The sequence below is a fragment of the Triticum aestivum genome, chromosome 2A, assembly GCF_018294505.1.
Source record: "Triticum aestivum cultivar Chinese Spring chromosome 2A, IWGSC CS RefSeq v2.1, whole genome shotgun sequence".
Lineage (NCBI taxonomy): Eukaryota > Viridiplantae > Streptophyta > Magnoliopsida > Poales > Poaceae > Triticum > Triticum aestivum.
The window spans coordinates 204,588,532-204,607,180 of record NC_057797.1 but is presented as its reverse complement, the minus strand read 5'-3'; the positions used below and the strand labels follow the sequence as shown (position 1 = coordinate 204,607,180).

General features: G+C 46.6%; 1 protein-coding gene across 4 annotated transcripts; it reads left to right on the top strand.

Moving 5' to 3' along the window:
* Positions 1–417: 417 nt before the first annotated feature.
* LOC123188365 (pentatricopeptide repeat-containing protein At4g18975, chloroplastic) lies at positions 418–10,321 on the top strand. 4 transcript variants are annotated; one of them, XM_044600447.1, is made up of 5 exons: positions 418–627; positions 8,617–8,707; positions 8,908–9,051; positions 9,183–9,395; positions 9,881–10,321. In XM_044600447.1, exons 1-5 carry the CDS (start codon positions 512–514, stop codon positions 10,070–10,072), a joined length of 756 nt encoding a protein of 251 aa, XP_044456382.1. In that variant the 5' UTR covers positions 418–511; the 3' UTR covers positions 10,073–10,321. The 4 variants fall into 4 exon arrangements, with proteins under 4 accessions (XP_044456382.1, XP_044456384.1, XP_044456383.1 ...); XM_044600446.1 differs by lacking the exon at positions 418–627 and adding an exon at positions 3,691–3,833; XM_044600449.1 differs by lacking the exon at positions 8,908–9,051.
* Positions 10,322–18,649: the final 8,328 nt, after the last annotated feature.

Genomic DNA, 18,649 nt, shown 5'->3' with positions numbered 1-18,649 from the left:
ATTCGATCGAGGGAGTGAGGAGCGATCTGTTCTAGCGAGCGTACCCGGTTCGATCTGAAGGCACTTGGCGGTGGCAGTTAGATGTAAAAAGGCGAACTCCAGATTCCAAGTTTTGGTGGAGCTGGCCCGCCGTCGCTCCTCATTTTTGCACTGGCCTCGGCCTTACCTTTCGGAAGCCAGCTTCTCGCTGATATATCATTCGGCTCGGCTCCCGCTTCAGAAATTTGTGAAGGGTGGGGTAGGAGGAGATCCGAACACGTCCTTAGCACAATGATTTTTTGACTGTCTATTATAATAAGATTTGACCGATTTTGATGAGGGAGAGGCGATGATGGCGGTCTCCTTTGGCTTGCTACAGTGCTTGTAGATCAGAAGTTTTCTCGAAAAATCGAAAAAAGAATAAAGGAGGATTGAAGTGTAAAAAAAAAGAAAAAAAAGCTGACTGCATTATCGCGTTCTCGTTTTCCATAGCAACCCGTTCACCAACCATAGCCTGCGGGCTAGTTGCGCAATGGCGGCGGGTCCCTTCGCGCTCCGCCTAGGGCCGCGCCTCGCGGCGCCGACGGTGGCGAGTGCGACGAGGGGAGGAGGACGAGGAAGTGGCCACCCTACGACCAGCCGAGCGCTGTAAGCGGATAATCTGTTTTCTCCAGCTTATCTTTGTTGGTTCTCGTGGCCTGCGTCTGGGCTTCAGGAAATGGGGGTAGTGAGCGGCTCCTCGGCTCGAGCTGCAAGCTGCGGAGTATTTCAAGGTAGCGAGTCCGAGCGCACGGCTATAGCTGCAGCCTGCCTGTGTCGCGGTGAGAGCGGATTTGATGATTGTTGATTGGATTGGATTGGATTGCGCGTCCCTTCTGCGTCGTGCGCTTCCTCAGTTGTCACTTGCAGTCGGTCTGGTCTAGTAGGAATTCTACTATTAAAGGAGCTCCCTGATTTGTTATGCATGATTAGGTGATGCAGTTCGGCGTACAAAAAAGTGGTTTTATGTGAGGTGGTTGAACATGGTTTACTGACCCTGGACAGCGTATTGTTGAAGAATCCTTGTTCTGGATGTCGAGAGTTGAGTTAGGACTTAGATTACATGCTGAAGACTAACTTCTGATCCTCTACATGTTACTTTGTTATTAGTATGCGGTAGTCCTGTTTAGGATATGGAGCAGCAATATGTGGTGTTAGGTGTAATTTCACTGGGTACATACTCTTATTGTTACATTTGGTGGTACCTGGCACAACTTTTGTTTTTGTTTTTGTAAATGAAAAATTTGACAAGTCCTGTATCCTGACGTTTTACTTGGTTGTCAGGATTCTGCTAGAGAACTCGATTCATCTACATCTAAGTTTTAATTTTTTACATATTATTGTTCAGCACATGCGCCGCAATGTGCTGATTCCATACATCAAAGGTCCTCTTTCTTTACCGTGATGAATGTTGGGGCTGGTGATGATGGCATGTCAGTCATCCCACCTCCAGTCCATCAGAAGTAATTTGCTGACATACGTCCTCATTTCTCCACATATATACTTAGCATCTTGCCTTTGGGGTTTTGAAATATAGAATATGATTCTTTTTACATGTCTTTCTCATTGCTTGTTTTATGTTCTCTATGAAATTCTAACTGTCCGAGTAAATTTCTGTGACCATTGGATTTATATGGGCATTGATATGCTGGTGGATTTACATATATTGCTATTTGAGAAAGCCTGTTAAAGTTTACTGTTCACCTTCTCTTATCAATTTAAGCTTTGAATGAACTGATCGGTAAATAAAAGTCACTGTGGTACCAATGCTTCAAGTTTTAGCTAACAATGATATAAAGAAAAGAACAGCTGTGCTGATCTCTAGTCTATGAATTAGGCCTAGTGAATCCTAGACACAAGGGTTCAGGGTGGGAGGGGGGTGGAGCAGTGTGTGAATTGAGTGGTGCATGAAATCCAATTTATGTTAGAGCAGGCTTTGTCCTTAGATAGGTTAAATGAGCATGAAGATTTACTGTTCTGATACTGTCAGGAGAATACAATTAGACTACTCATGTTTATCTGCTATTCAATGCATAAATAGATTCAAGTAGAAGAACACTTCACATAGGGAAGGCATGGGTGGGTGATGGACTTTTGGACTTGGTTTTTCGCTGTTAGCCTTCAGCGGCAGCGTAGCTCTGTTTTTACTTTTGCACCAGGATCCTATTTTGTTCTTTTCGTTCCATTATCAGCTGATAGTGGAACCCGGTCCTTTCCTAGGATTGTATGGAAAATGAATGAGTGATGGAGGGTGTTTTGCTGTGTTTTAACGTTTGGTTTCTTCTGCTGCCAAAGTGTCACACGTCAAATTCTCTTGTTGTGTACGTCTTCAATTAATGATAAGATGAGTGTGTGTGGTCCTATTCTGCCAAATTGTATCACATCGGTCAGTTTCCCTATTCATCCTAAATATCAAGGTATGTTCAACTTTAGCAGAACAGAGCGAGTTTGGATGAACATGAAGATCAATGTCTCTGATACAATGTAGGAGAATACAATGAGACCACACACACTTGTCTTTCATTCATTGCATACATGGAAATGAATGAATGATTAGTTGACGTGTGGTAATGAAGCACAATGGAAAACAAAGTAATCTAAAAAACAGCTCAAGAGGGGAAAACAAAGCACATTGTTGGTGTGCATTTTCTGTTGCTGCTCATAGTGGTCTTGTTGTAGAATAGTTGTCTATTCAGTTAATGATAAGCCGAGTTTTTAGTCTCGTTCCATCCACCTACATGGTGTCAGAGCAAATGATTTTCCATTCACCTAAACTAGCCAGCTCCGTTCAAAGAGCATAGTGAACTCATATGAAGATGAAGACTGGATGCTCTGATACCATGTAGAAGAATACAAAAGGACTACATCTTGTCATATAAATAAGTAGATTTGGTAGAAGAACACTTGATGTGCAATAACAAAAGTAGCACAATGGCAAAGCAAACTAATCTAATTATTGCTCAAGAGGGGGGTGGGGGGTGGGGGTGGGGAGAGGATTCTTCTACTGTTGGGATTGAGTGAATCATACTCCCTCTGTAAACAAATATAAGAGCGTTTAGATCACTAAACAGTGATCTAAACGCTCTTATATTTCCTTACGGAGGGAGTAGCATGTATGTATCTAAGAGGAAAAGCATTGACACCAGTTCGAGAAATGAAAGCAGCAGATATAAAGCATTCATTTGAGTGACTTTCCCTTGATGTAGGACATTGCGTAGGCAGGAACCTCGTCACATAGAAGCTAGCTCCAAAAATATTTTAGTTGTAGGATTATTAATCCATTTGAGGACATATCTAGAGGATAACAACAAAAGTAAACAATATTTGTTCATTTCCCCATGCTACTATTCCTATAGGTCCTTCTATGATGTTCTAGTAATATTTTGGGTCATGTGCACCAATATGGAAACATCCTGGAAGAAGATATTGTCGGTAGAGCACATACCAGTGGTTTGCCAGATTTGAGGTACACCCGCTCGATTTCAGGATCAAACTCCATGTCGTTGTGTCTCTTAACAAAGACGTCTGTCAGGTCGTGGGAGTTGGCTCCATATAACACAAAATTCAGCATGGTCATCAAGGGGAAAAGGGGAGAAACAAGAACATAGCTCCCTATAACAGTATAGAAGGTAGGTGTAGGTGGCCCAATAGTTCAATGTTGTTTCTCCCCTTTTCTCCTCGATGACCATGCTGATTTTGTGTTATAAGGAGCCAACTTCTGTGATCGCATGCGTTATTGTCAGGCGAGACAATGTCGTGGAGTTTGATCCTAAAATCAAGCGTGTATCGCACGTCCGTCAAAGGTCAAACTACCGGTACGTGCTATAACACCAATTTCTTTCAGGATATTTCCACATTGGTGCAAATCTATGTCACATGACTCAAAATGTTGCCAGAACACCGTAAGGGGAATTATAGGAGTAGTAGCATGGGAAAAATAAACGAACACCGTTGCTTTTGCTGTTATCTTCTAAATATTCCCTCGTATAGATTAAGTTCTTTGCCATACAACTGAAATATTGTTGTTGAAGAGCTAACTCCTATGTTATGTGGCCACGTTCCTCTCTAAGCAATGTCCTACGTCAAGGGAAAACCACTCAAGTGAGTACCTTATGTACGCTGCTTTCATTTCTCGAACTGTACCAGATTGTCAATGCTCTGTTATCGATAAACACATCTCAAGTCCATGAGTTGTGTCTCCCTCTATTTAATGGCAAGATGAGTGTGATTGATATCATTCTGTTTGTCAAAATGCTATCAGAGTGGACCATCTTTCTGCTCAGCCGAACTAGCAAGCTGTGTTCACCTGATGGTGATACAAAAAGTTCAGATGAACATTAGAATAAACTTCCTTTTTTGCTGTACTAGTAAGCGTGCACGTGTAACACACGTATAATCATAGGAAAATACGAGATACCATGCAAATCACTATCTAACAATAGCACACTTACAAAAAGTTGGACCATCTCAAGGTTTTCTTCTAGCTCTGCACCAATACTTTTTACTGAAAAAGAATCATACACGCCTACCTACGTATTGTATGACATAGCCATAAATCTGTCTTAAAATGATACCATGAATCTAGTGAATCCACAATGAATCTTTCAACTGAACTAAATCCACGACAAGAATTATGGGACGGAGGAAGTAATATTTTTACATGCTTTGGGATTGTGAAATGGAATAACGATAAGTTAATCTTAAGGCCCATAAAAATATAAGAACAAAAATTACCTACAATATATAGTAAGACAACAGTCAACTAAAATTTGATTGTAGAACTGTAGGATGTTGGTTTATTACCAATAAAATTCATTGCTGATTAGTAGGTCAAGTTCCCTCTGAAGGATAACAATAATGGCGGCATGATCTTGAGGAGCATCAACATGATTGCAGCGTACCTAATGCTCAACCCCTGAATCTTCCTTCAACTATTGCCAACGATTCAGTTTATCCACATGCACCGTGAAACTCAATCAACTGAACAAAAGCTATAATGTAAACAAATTAATGTAACATTTTCTAAGTCTGTCCTCTTATTTAGCATACTAAATTTTCCTTTCTCTAAAAGAACAATTTCATACACAATATGTACACAAAAGGAAAACCAAAAAACTCCAGTTCATGACAAGTATTTAGCATACTAAATTTTCCTTTCTCTAAAAGAACAATTTCATACACAATATGTACACAAAAGGAAAACCAAAAAACTCCAGTTCATGACAAGTATATAGTTTGGTAGATAGAAAGACTCTTACGACATGGATCATAAAATAATTTGTGGAAATATATGTATGTTTGTCCTTAAGTAGGTTAAACGTCTTTGCTCGGAGAAAATTAGAAGTACATAAGAAAAATTTCAAGGGTTCTACATTCAACGGCTGCAAAAACTTCAGGTAGTACATGATATACATGGCATAAGTTTCTTTCAGATTTATCACATACCCATAAATGCAAGCCAACCCAAACAGTGCCTTGCATGCATATACTGCAAGAGAGCATTAACCATGTGAGCGCATATAAATCAAGCTTGCACGAACAAAACAGAAGGAAATCACTCGTAGAGAAATCAGATAACCATATGAAGTTATTAACTTCCACCTTCTCATCATTCAAATGCACCCTCTAGGAGCAGCAGTGGATAAACTGAATCGTTGCAAGCTAGTAACTAAAATAACCCCACAAACTACAATAAAAAACTGAATCCATGATAAGAAAAATCTAAACTGAATACCTTGTAGACCATGCCACATATGCTCAAAATAGATAAACGGATCAACGTGACAGTAGGTTAATATATTAGGGCAAGAATGAAGTGGGTATATGGGGTAGAGCAATCAACGTGCTGGGTCAATAACTGCAGGGAGTCAATCGCGGAGGAGGCGGCTGACCGGTGAACATTTACGATATTTTCTAGGCCACAAAAAGTGTCTGGGACCAATTAAGTCATTCCCAAAAACAAATATGAGGCGAACCTGATGGATCATCACCTCAATTTTTGCCACCACGTTGTATGTGATCCCCTAATTCGAGTGTGGTGGATTGGTGCAGACATTCCTCCAAGCCAACAAAAACTGCATTCAGTTTCAGTAAGGAGATACATGATTAAAGGAGTATCAAACACTCACCTCTATGTTTCAAGTAGAGGAAACAATTCCTTGGAGCTAGTGGTGCGTAAAAAATATTTTCTATATATTATAACTTGTACATGATGTTTCCTGTCTCCAAACATTTATTGGCATGATCAACATAGCATAGCTATCAAGGATCAAGTATTTGCAATGTAAGCGGCAATATTCCACGAAGCTACGAAGCATTCAGTGAATTTGCATTGATTCTGAAGAGATAGTGAATTTGAATTTCTGCAACCTGCCACATTTAACTATCTAAGAATGAGGTCACAATCAAAAAATGTTGTGCTAGTCAACCAAAAAGATTAATCATAGGATTGTGAGTCTATAGTGCAAAATTGGAAATAATAAGCAGTACACATCCCAATTTCAAATTCCTAGCAATGCTTTTCATGTAACATTTTCATAGAGTACATATGAGCCCATAAAGACATCTTACCATATGTCATGATTATTAACTATGAACAAGAAACTAAAACCAACCTTCTGACAAATACGGCATCGCCGCATTACAAACGATGGCCGAGCTAAAATTAAAAACATGAGAAAGTAAAAAATACATGTATGCTATTGGTAGTACCATCAATCCAGAACAAGATCATAATTTTTTTTCAAAAATATATACGGCCACAAAGAAAAAGAAAATGGTGAATGCTCTGTAGAACACGAAACATATGCTCAAAATAAAGATCCGAGCTAACAAGACATGGGCTGAATAGATCAAGGGAAAATCAGTTACACTCTTTGTTAGTGATATGGATATGTCTTAGTATATCGTTTTGTTAATTATTTGCAGGCCTATATATTTGCATGGAGTCCATGTCCAGCTTCTGACGGCATGTAAGTAGGCCAAATGAAATTGTCATGTGGAATGCAATGTATACAACTCACATGCATGCACATTGTATCCTTTCCCTTACCAGATTCTAAACTGGACTAAAGCATTAATAAGAATTCCTCTAGCTTACATTACTTTGGGCAATGGAGAGGGTTGTAGGTCGCTTCCTGTTGTATTCCATTATCTTCTCATCAGACACTTGGGCATCCCAATTTTGACCCCAATTCAGTTGTTCTCGCAGATTTTCACCTAGGGCATTTGCATTCCCATGATTAGGCGTGATTGTCAGGTCCTTAAATGGAGAACATTCTTCTGATCGTAATGGAGATGCAGGTGGATGATGATTATTCATCTGTGTGAAGGTAAATCCATGGGGAAGTGAAGAAATCAGTATACGCACATAATTGAGCATAAATACTCGCTCCTTATTGATGATGATTACTTACGAGAAAGGATATGGGTTTCCTTGGCGCTCCAATTGGTGAGGGATTTGTTGCAGAAAGAGCTCCATGGGCATGTCGTGGGAGGCATGGAGGGCCGTCGGCGACGTGCGCGGGTAGGCGTGGAGCGGACGCGCGCTGGGGGCGGCCGGGCGCGGGGGCGCGCAAGGCGGCGTCTGGGACGGGGACTGGCGGGGGAGCAGGGGCGGCCGGACGGGCGCGGACGCCGGGGGAGGCCGGGCGCGGCGGGCACTGGTGGAGTGTTGGCTGTGGTAGAGGAGCAAGGGCGGACGGGGAGCAGGGGCGACCGAGCGCGGAGCCAGGAGCGGGGCGGAGGGGCGGCTGGGCGCGTTGGATGCAGCGGGGCAGAGGAGGATTAAGCGGAGGGCGTGGGTTGCTGCGTGGAGGAAAGTTTAGTGGCTTAACCGTACACTAACCACGTGGTTGATGCTAAACATTAAACATTGAGATGATTTTGATCGTCAGATCTCTCCATTAGACGGTTGAGATGTATTGGTTCTCCGCCCTCTCGTGCTTTTATAGGGGTAGTAGATGAGAGAATATAATAAAACAACATACACTTAACATATCATTCATTGAATAAATAGAGAAGTGAAGTGATGATCACTTGAAGTACAAGTCTACAACAAATGAAGAATCACTACGGTAAAACATAGTAAGCTAAAGAGTATACCGAGGGAAAACATGATGATTTATTCAACAAATGTCAAGATCAGTGTGTCTGGTCTCTTCTGATTCGCCAATATGGTATAATGAGAGCAATTTTCTCACTTGAACTAGCAAGTATGTTCAACTATAGGAGAATAGAGCTAGTCCGGTGGGACATGAACATCGACCACTCTGATACCATATAGAAATAATACAGCGACCATACATTCATTCTTATCTTAACACTCATTGAATAACTAGAGATGAATTTAAGAGCACTTGATGTGTATATACAGAAAAGGCACAACTGCTGAACAGTCAAAGCTAAAATAAGAGCTCTAGAGGGAGTTTCCCAGGGAAGGTTTTCTGCGGGTCATTTTGTATCAGAATACAACTTGTTTGCATTGTTTGGATTTACGTGGGCCCTCCAGTTTGCAGTAACTGCTACCAAGATTGTGATATGTTTTCTGAGATGCTCTTCACTAGTTACCAAATTAAATTGCATTTATTTTGGTCATAGGGTGTCAAAGAAGCCAAACAAGGACCACCGTTTGTGGATTAGGAAGGATTCGGCTGGGTCAGGGAAGAAGGCTCTTTGTCTTGTTAATACTGTAAGATATAACGCCACTCGATCATGATGTTTTCACATTTCCATGCTGAAATGTGTGAAATCAGTTTCACAAAGCGATCTCTTTGGCATTTTCTTTTCTTTTAGTATTGCTCTTATGTGTAAGCATCTTTTTTTTAGCAATGGTATTGTTGGGCTTAACTGATCTGTGCTCAAATCAGTTTATGGAACCATCTCTCTTAGGTTTCAAAACTACCGAATGAAAAAGAAGCTGTTTATGGTGCATTGGATAGGTGGACTGCTTTTGAGTCTGAATTTCCTATTATAGCAGCGGCTAAAGCTTTGGAGATGTTGAAAAAGCGAAGAAAATGGCTACAGATTATCCAGGTAACTTATTATGAACTAAATTATAGTTAGTTGGTAGCCTGTCTAGAATAGATCACAGTAATTCACAAAAAATAAATAATTTCAGCAAGCTCATTTTCTCACTTACCTCTTAATTTTTAATGGTTTCACAGGTAACCAAGTGGCTGATGAGTAAAGGTCAGGTGCTGACATGGACAACGTACGATACACTGCTGTTGGCTCTTTCTATGGATGGAAGAGTAGATGAGGCTGAGTCAATTTGGAATACTATCTTACAAACTTATACACGCTCAGTGCCCAAGAAGTTGTTCTCTCGGATGATCCAGATTTACAACACGCGCCATCTTCCAGACAAAGTTTTGGAGGTTAAATTTGAGTTTTAACACATTTGCTCTAGTGTTTCGTTTTGAGAATCATGTGCTGTAGTATTTAAGGCTAAATGTGTGGTTCATCTCAAACTACTTGAGTTTGTTACATCCAGGCTCTCTCTTTTTTAGTTTATAGATTCAGCTCATGTAAAAATGTAACCAAGGAGGGTTCTAATTAAGTGTTGGACCTTAGATTAAAGCAACATTGAGAATCAAAATTAGGCAGAAATTAAATGCCCCAAAGGCCAGCGAGCAAATAAACAAGGGGCGATAATTATTGCAGGCCTTACAAACTGAAAAATTGCAGACTTTTAGATGATCCTAATAAACTGGAAAGGAGATATGTTGACTGTTAGGTTAATAATTAATGATATCAATCGCGGGACAGTCTATTGTGCTTTAATGATCAATTGCATTTAAGTAGTGTCTAGTTGGTTGGTCAAAGTTGAGACTTTAGTCTAATTCTTCCTCGCCAATTTCAGATATATGCTGACATGGAAGAATTGGGCGTGCGTCCAGACGAGGATACAACAAGAAGAATCGGACGAGCATTTGCAACTTCAGGCCAGGAAGATAAGCAGAAGCCTGTCCTTGAAAAATACTTGAAGAAGTGGAAGTACATCCATTTCAACGGCGAGCGTGTTCGGGTGCGGAGGGCAGGACCTTTGGCCTAGCAAACGTCCTCTGGATAGCTTGGGGCAAACAATGCGAGTGTCGCCTCATATGGACATATGTGAATGCTATTGTTCTTCCGAGGTCCTATGTGAGCATGTCAGGCAGAACGAGGTGTTGAAATTGTAATGCTCTCTAGACAAATGGATAATATTACAGTACAGGGTTGAGAACTGGCATTGCTAATGATGTTGGTACCCAAACATGTGTAAGTTGTGATATTTCAAACAGGTTGCTGTCGTCTTCGGTACATGTGCAGGAACAAAGTTTTGACGAACCAAGTCTGTTAATTAACCGCTACGGCGTGTGACATGACAGTACAGCCCTGCTCCTGATGAAGGGTTCAGTTAGCCACGCAGATCAGATCATGTGTTCCAAACTTCCAATGCTGGCATGCTTTGCACCAGCGGTTCCACTGATGTTAGCGGCTGCGTCTGTGGCGAGACGAGTAGGGTAAGGTCTGCAAGGACGTCGAGTCGTACTGCTTCGCTGCTGGCTGCAGTCTCCCACAAATGGCTGCGAATTTGCACGCTAGTGTTCTTTTCCACGCGCAACTCCAACCAAATTTTGGGGCGCTGGTTTGCTTGGCTCGGTTGGTCATCTGTCGTCCCGTTGCGTTGTGCACCTGGAAAGTGACAATGCGGATGGATCACCGGAGGCGACAAACCCGAAGCCTCCGGAACTAGCACCGGTGGATGCGAGCCACCCGCCGTGCGCGGCGCTGGTTCGCTGCCTCATTCGCTATCTCCTCGCCTACCCTTGAACTGAAACCAACGCCACAGGTTTGCCGCGTAACAAGGAGCACAAAATGGAGGCAAGTCTAAAACTTCTGTATCCTACTAGTAGAACTAGGAGGTTTACAAGACCGGAGCTAAATATTTTCAGCGTGTTCTTTTCTCCTTCGTTTTGACTATATTGAGATGACGTTGTGTTTGATAAGATAAATGAGGTTCAGTTTTATGTGCAGGTGTTGCTTTCGTGTATCAAAGTACCAGTTGGTTGCGGTCTTGGCTATATAATAACGTTTACTAAGAGCATCTTCAGCCACGCCCCAAGAAAGGCCTCCCCAGACGATTTTTTCGCGTCGGCGCCGAAAAAACGGTCCAGTCGCATCTCAGGAGCCCGATTTTTGTCGGCCTGGGCCGAAATCAGCGCCGACGGATCCAGGCCGAACCCGGCGCGCTGGTGGGGCGCCCGGGGGGGGGGGGGCGTCGTGGGCGAGTAGTTTTGGCGCGAAGCAGCCGCGGGCCCGCCGAGTCAGCGAGACCGGCGCTTCGTCGCCCTCATCGTCTCGGTTCCCTCGGGAATCAATGCCAAGGCTGCCGTGCTGCCGCCGCCGGTCAGCCTTGCCATTAATTCCTCACGGGCGGCGCGTCACGGGGCGGCGCAGCGACGCCTCCCCTCCCGCGCACGCGTACACACGGGTGCTGCTATATAAGCCGGTGGCCTCCCTCGCCTCTGGCCACACCAGCCCTAGTCGCCGAGCTCTCCCTCTCCCGTGTGCCGCTGCCGAGCCTCCCTCCCCCGTGCGCCACCTCCGAGCCCTCCGAGCACTCCGACAGCCTCGGCGATGGCCGAACGGTTCCCCGACGACGAGGCGGCGGCCAACGGCTTCGGCCGCCGCTCGCTCCGCGAACAGGAGTCGTGGCTCCTGTTCGAGGCCAACATCCCGGCGTCGCCGGACATGCGCGCCGGGCCGACGGGGTGGAGGCTCAGCAACGGGGGAGTGCCCATTCCCCCGCTGCCCGACGCCGTCGCGCCCCCTACTTCGCCGCCGAGGTAGAGCTCGTGCGCGGCTCCCTCACCGACGAGCAGCCCGCCCTCCCCCAGTACGCCGCCGACAACCACGCGGCGTGGGCGGCGTACTTCAAGCGTCGTCACGAGCAGAGGCTGGCGTCCACCAACGGGGCGCGGGTGGTGGGCGGCATGAAGAACAACGAGGGGCGCTGCGTGTGGTGGAGCGTACCCGGCCGCACGCTCGAGGGCGTGCTGACGCACCTTGAGGGCGACAACAACCCGCCGCTGGCATACCTCCCCTGGCGGCCGCCCCCGCCCACCACCGACGCGCCGGGCAATGGATACCCAGGAGGTTCGGCTCCTCCTCGACGTCCTCCTCGCACTCCTCCTCACGTTATTCTTCCCACTCCTCCGGATCTCCGGCGCTGCTCGGCGTCAAGGCCAAGCCCACGGCGGAGACGCCGCTTGGTCGGCGCACTAGCAGCGACGGCATCGTCATCAACGAGGGTGGCTAGCGCGCCTCCTCGTCGGCTCCTCCGTGCTTCGTCAAGCCAAAGACGGAGCCGGGGCTCGTGCCGGTGAAAGTGGCAATTGTGTGAAGTGGCGATTGTAAGCCAACTCTTTATCCCTTTTTATTCAGTACATGGGATTGTGTGAAGATTACCCCTCTTGCGACAAACCTACCATGCAGCTATGCCTCTAAGTCGTGCCCCGGCACGTGGGAGATATAGCCGCATTGTGGGTGTTACACATGGCTTGTCCGTTTTTTGATGTCATTGCTACGCTAGATCATTGCACATCCCGGTACACCGCCGGAGGCATTCATATAGAGTCATACTTTGTTCTAGATATCGAGTTGTAAGTAAATAAAAGTGTGATGATCATCGTTATTAGAATATTGTCCCATGTGAGGTTATCAAAATAAAAGTGGCCAAAGAAGCCCCCCCTCCACAAAAAAGAGAGAGGCCAAAGAAGCCTACAAAAAAAAGAGAAAAAAAGAAGAGAAAAAAATAAAAAAAAATGAGAGAAAAGAGAGAAGGGACAATGTTACTATCCTTTTACCACACTTGTCCTTTAGAGTAGCACCATGTTCTTCATATAGAGAGTCTCTTGAGTTATCACTTTCATGTACTAGTGAGAATTTTCATTATAGAACTTGGCTTGTATATTCTAACGACGGGCTTCCTCAAATGCCCTAGGTCTTCATGAGCAAGCAGGTTGGATGCACACCCACTCAGTTTTAGTTTGAGCTTTCATACACTTACAGCTCTAGTGCATCCGTTGCATGGCAATCCCTACTCCTCTCATTGACATCAATTGATGGGCATCTCCATAGCCCGTTGATTAGCCGCGTCGATGTAAGACTTTCTCCCTTTTTTGTCTTCTCCACACAACCTCCATCATCATATTCTATTCCACCTATAGTGTTATATCCATGATTCACGCTCATGTATTGCGTGAAAGTTGAAAAGGTTTGAGAACATCAAAAGTATGAAACAATTGCTTGGCTTGTCATCGGGGTTGTGCATGATTTGAATACTTAGTGTGGTGAAGATGGAGCATAGCCAGACCATGTGATTTTGTAGGGATAACTTTCTCTGGCCATGTTATTTTGAAAAGACATGATTGCTTTATTAGTACGCTTGAAGTATTATTGTCTTAATGTCAAATGATAGAGTATTGCTTTGAATCACTCGTGTCTTAATATTCATGCCATGATTAGGTTACATGATCAAGATTATGCTAGGTAGTATTCCACATCAAAAATTATCTTTTTTATCATTTACCTACTCGAGGACGAGCATGAATTAAGCTTGGGGATGCTGATACGTCTCCGTCGTATCTATAATTTTTGATTGTTCCATGCCGATATTATACAACTTTCATATACTTTTGGCAACATTTTATACTATTTTTGGGACTAACATATTGATCCAGTGCCCAGTGCCAGTTCCTGTTTGTTGCATGTTTTTTGTTTCGCAGAAAATCCATATCAAACGGAGTCCAAACGGGATAAAAACTTACGGAGATTTTTTTTGGAATATATGTGATTTTTGGGAAGAAGAATCAACGCGAGACGATGCCCGAGGGGGCCACGAGGCAGGGGGCGTGCCCTAGACCCTCGTGGCCACCCTGTAAGGCGGTTGGTGCCCTTCTTTTGCTGCAAGAAAGCCAATATCTGGATACAAATTGTGTTAAAATTTCATCCCAATCGGAGTTACGGATCTCCAGGAATATAAGAAACGGTGAAAGGCCGGAATCTGGAACGCAGAAACAGAGAGAGACAGAGAGACATATGCAATCTCGGAGGGGCTCTTGCCCTTCCGCCACCACGAAGGCCATGGACCAGAGGGTAAACCCTTCTCCCATCTAGGGAGAAGGTCAAGGAAGAAGAAGAAGAAGGGGGGGCCCTCTCCCCCTCTCTCCCGGTGGCGCTGGAACGTCGCCGGGGCCATCATCGTCACCACAATCTACACCAACACCTCCGTCATCTTCACCAACATCTTCATCACCTTCCCCCATCTATCTACAACGGTCCACTCTCCCACAACCCGCTGTACCCTCTACTTGAACATGGTGCTTTATGCTTCATATTATTATCCAATGATGTGTTGCCATCCTATGATGTCTGAGTAGATTTTTGTTGTCCTATCGGTAATTGGTGAATTGCTATGATTGGTTTAATTTGCTTGTGGTTATGTTGCTATCCTTTGGTGCCCATCATATGAGTGCACGTGTTGATCACGCCATAGGGTTAGTTGTATGTTGATAGGACTATGTATTGGAGGGCAAGAGTGACAGAAGCTTCAACCTAGCATTGAAATTGATGCATACGGGATTGAAGGGGGACCAATATATCTTAATGCTATGGTTGGGTTTTACCTTAATGAATGTTAGTAGTTGCAGATACTTGCTAATAGTTCCAATCATAAGTGCATAGAATTCCAAGTCAGGGATGACATGCTAGCAGTGGCCTCTCCCACATAAAACTTGCTATCGGTCTAGTAAAGTAGTCAATTGCTTAGGGACAATTTCTCAACTCCTACCACCACTTTTCCACACTCGCTATACTAACTTTATTGCTTCTTTACTTAAAACAGCCCCTAGTTTTTATTTACATGCTCTTTATATTCTTGCAAACCTATCCAACAACACCTACAAAGTACTTCTAGTTTCATACTTATTTTAGGTAAAGCGAACGTTAAGCGTGCATAGAGTTGTATCGGTGGTCGATAGAACTTGAGGGAATATTCGTTCTACCTTTAGCTCCTCGTTGGGTTTGACACTCTTACTTATCGAAAGAGGCTACAATTGATCCCCTATACTTGTGGGTTATCAAGGCCCTTGGTGCATCCTCCTCAGCACGTTGAGCAGCCTCGACCTCCTCATTGTACATTGTCGGTGGAAACGACACCTATGGAATCATTGGGAACCCTTCTAAGATTGGCGGCCGCGGGGTTGTGCAAAGAGCGGGTCTAGTAGCTAGCACAAAGATCGTTTACCCAGGTTCGGGCCGCAAGGATGCGTAATACCCTAGTCCCGCTTTGTTGTATATTTGAGTGCTCTTGAGCTTTCGAACTAGCTATGGTGCGTGCGTAGTCCAAAAGATCCGAATCCTTCTCAAGTACGCCTTGGGCCTCCTTTTATAGTCAAAAGGGGTTGCCACAGTGGCTCACAGGAGGTGGAAAGGTATACAGTGTACGAGCTTATCGCCTGTCATTATGGGACAAGGCGCATTAAATGTGCTCCTTAGGTGTCCCGCTACTTTATCGGGGGCGGTAACGAGGCCCGCCCCGTCTGTCGCCGCTCCACCTTACCTCGACACGCGTCCAGGCCAACGAGGCATGCAACGCCATGTAGGCTGATAGGCTGTTGAGTCGGCGTGGTGGTAAGGTCTTCATGAAGATCTGCATGCCGCCACGTTGGTGTTTGGCTAGTTGGATTAGCATCCATGTACTGCCACGTGGGTACTAGCCTCAGTTGGTGGGTTGGCTGCTGAGCTGGGGCGGCGATGGGGCGGAAAGGTCTTGTCGCAGTCCTGCGTATATTCCCGGCAAGGGTCTTGCCAGGGTCTCGTGAGCACCCTCGGCTAGGGTCTTGTCGGGGACTTGCGAGTGTTTTTGGCAAGGAGCCTTGTCGGGGCCTCGGGGGCATCCTCGGCAAGGGGGCTTGCGATTATCTTGTTCTCTGGTCATCGTATAGTCTTGTGGTTTCTTTGTCTTCACAAAGATATGCATGCCAACTATGTAGGTGCTTCCCGAGCCTTGGTTCCAATGCTCTCGATGGTGTCGGTACTCTTAGGCCCAAGGGTGGCTGCGATGTTGGCATTGGGTGAGCTGCCCCGACAAGGCTCTTGCCGGGGCTGCGTAGGCCGCCCCGGGAAGGATCTTGCCGGGAAAAAGCCCCTTTTGCTGCTCTGTCTTCTGCGCCCCTGGCTGGAGCGCTGCTTTGGTATTCTTGTGCTTCTGTTTCCTCCCTTTGCCCCACTAAGTGTGGCCGCAGGTGCGGCTCTGACTGCCCGTGCACAAGTAGAGGGGTAAAAAGGAGAGCCCCTACTTTTGTACACCGACAGGAGCCCCCGGGCCTGGGCCACACATAAGCGCAACGCGTTGTTGGGCCAGGCCTAGAACGGTGCGCGGGCATGCGGGGCGGAGTTTTTACTGCGGTAATTCCCTCGCCAGTCGCGCTTCCCCATGCCCCGTGTTGAATGCGTGACGTGGGGGTCGTGCGCGAAATGACCGTAGCATGCTTGCATCATCCGTGGTGAACAATAAAGAGGCGGCTTGTGTGTTCTCTCGAAACGCCAGAGCCGCTGCCCATTTACTCTCTCCGCCTTGGAACCATCATTCCACGTTTCCCACTACACCCGATCCTTACGCCACGTATGCCGCATGCACGACGCGGGGTAGGTGACAGACACATGGAATATGGGAAGGCGTGCGGGGGCCGATACTCATGTGCCTTCGATTGGGCGGGGAGGGCAGTTGATGGCCTCGCTTGCTGCCACTTTAATGAGCCGGATTCGAGCGGGCTCTTCAGGGGAGTAGAGCTAGTCTTTCGGCCTCCCCTCCCCAGCTATAAAAAGGGAACTCAGGGGTAGGAGGAAGAGCATCTCCCTGCGTCTCCCCTTTGTCTCCATCCCCACCTACGGTCATGGCGAGGGGGCGTGGCCGTGGCCGTTCTTCTACGAAGGCGACCAGGTCCTCCTCCCGCCAGAGAGCTGTGGTGGTAAAGGAAGAGCTAGATGCCCAGGGTGACGACCATGCTCGAGGCAGGGCCGTTGGACGGGGCTGCGGTCGGCAAGGCGGTCGAGGCAGAGGTGGGCGTGGAAGGAGGATGCCTGCGTCGTCTCCATCTCCGTCGCCATCTCCCCCGCCAACTCCTCCTGCTTCGCCGAGTGGCCACATGGGGACTCGGCGCTCGAGTTGATCCTGCAGCTGCATGGGCCGCTGCTCCACCGCCTCCATCTTCCCCGGGCGTTCGCGAGGGTGCTGGAGATCGACCGGCCACCGCGGCTGAGGCTTCACATGAAAGGGTGTTGCCATGGCGACATGTGGGTGAACACAGGGTTCCCCGCCCCTCAAGTGATGCTCCTTCGCCGAGGCTGGAAAACCTTCGCACGCGCCCATTGCTTGATGGATGGGCACATCCTTTGCTTCAAGCTAGCGGAGAGTGATTTGCACTCCGTCAAGGTCTTCGGGCGCTCAGGACACAGGCTAGGGTGCTGTGCGGAGAGCTCGCCTGATGGCGAAAGCTCCTCTTCGGGCGAGAGTGATGAGGAGGACAGCGACATCGACGATGAGGGTAGTGGGCGGGAGGATGACGGGTCTGACTAGGCGTCGGGCACACCGTTCCTGGGCGACGCCGGCAGCACCATCATCTACATCGTCAGCTCGTTGAACTTCTCGGGGTCGTCGCCTTGGGCGGCTGGCGTTGGAGGGACAGGGAAGACGAAGAAGGCGGGTGGCGGGCCGTCAAGTCAGAGTACGATGGCCTCGACGCCTTCGTCGCGTATTGCCGGGCCGCTGCCTCATCTTTCGGCTCTTCCTCCGGCACCGTCATCACCGGCCTCCTTTTGGACGATCGCCGATATGTTCTCTTGGCATCTTCTGATGCTCGAACCTCACCTAGGCACTCCTTTTTCCCTTCCGCCGTCGTGTTCCGTTTCCTGAGGAGAGGGACAAGAAAGGGATTACGGGCTTCTTATCTTTTTAGTTTTTAAGCCTACGGGCCTTTGTAAGATTTAAATCTCGTAACCCCCTTGCTCATGTATGCATTCCATATGAATTGTACTTGTAAGCAACGTATTAATGAGGAGAAGGGTGTTTGCCGGGTTTTGTTTGCGCATGGGCGAGGGCCACACCAAGGAACGAGTCCTCGTTATCTTAAGATAAACACTGTACCCCGGCAACAGGCCTTGCCGTCTTTCTGCTTTATAGCTCGGCTACACTCACGCCCTTGGCGGAGGTAGGGGCCGAGTAGGATTAGGCCCTTCGCTCGTCCCCTTCCCATCGCACTACAACCAAGTTCTGGCCCAAAGTAGGGTTTTCGGACATGGGACAAAGGGAGCAAGATGGTATGAGAGCGAGCGAAGTCTCGTACGTTCAAGCTTCACACGGAGGCACAGAGTGGGGAAAAAAAATTATCTGATGTCGCAACCCCCGACAACCTTGGCTTGCCGTGTTCGGATCCTTAGACCTGCAGCCCCCGGCAACCTTGGCTTGTCGGGGTCGGGGCATCGGCCTATTCTCTTTCTTCCAAAATAGCTTAGCAAAAATGTCCACGCACCCTGCGAACCAAAAAGGACGGGAAGGAACAGAGAGATGCATACTCGACCTCTA

Excerpts from the sequence above, each read along its gene's own strand:
- LOC123188365 (XM_044600446.1), top strand. The coding sequence starts at position 3,700 with ATGACCATGCTGATTTTGTGTTATAAGGAGCCAACTTCTGTGATCGCA. Across the intron at positions 9,052-9,182 it reads AATGGCTACAGATTATCCAG|GTAACCAAGTGGCTGATGAG; the intron begins GTAACTTATTAT and ends ATGGTTTCACAG. Across the intron at positions 9,396-9,880 it reads TTCCAGACAAAGTTTTGGAG|ATATATGCTGACATGGAAGA; the intron begins GTTAAATTTGAG and ends CGCCAATTTCAG.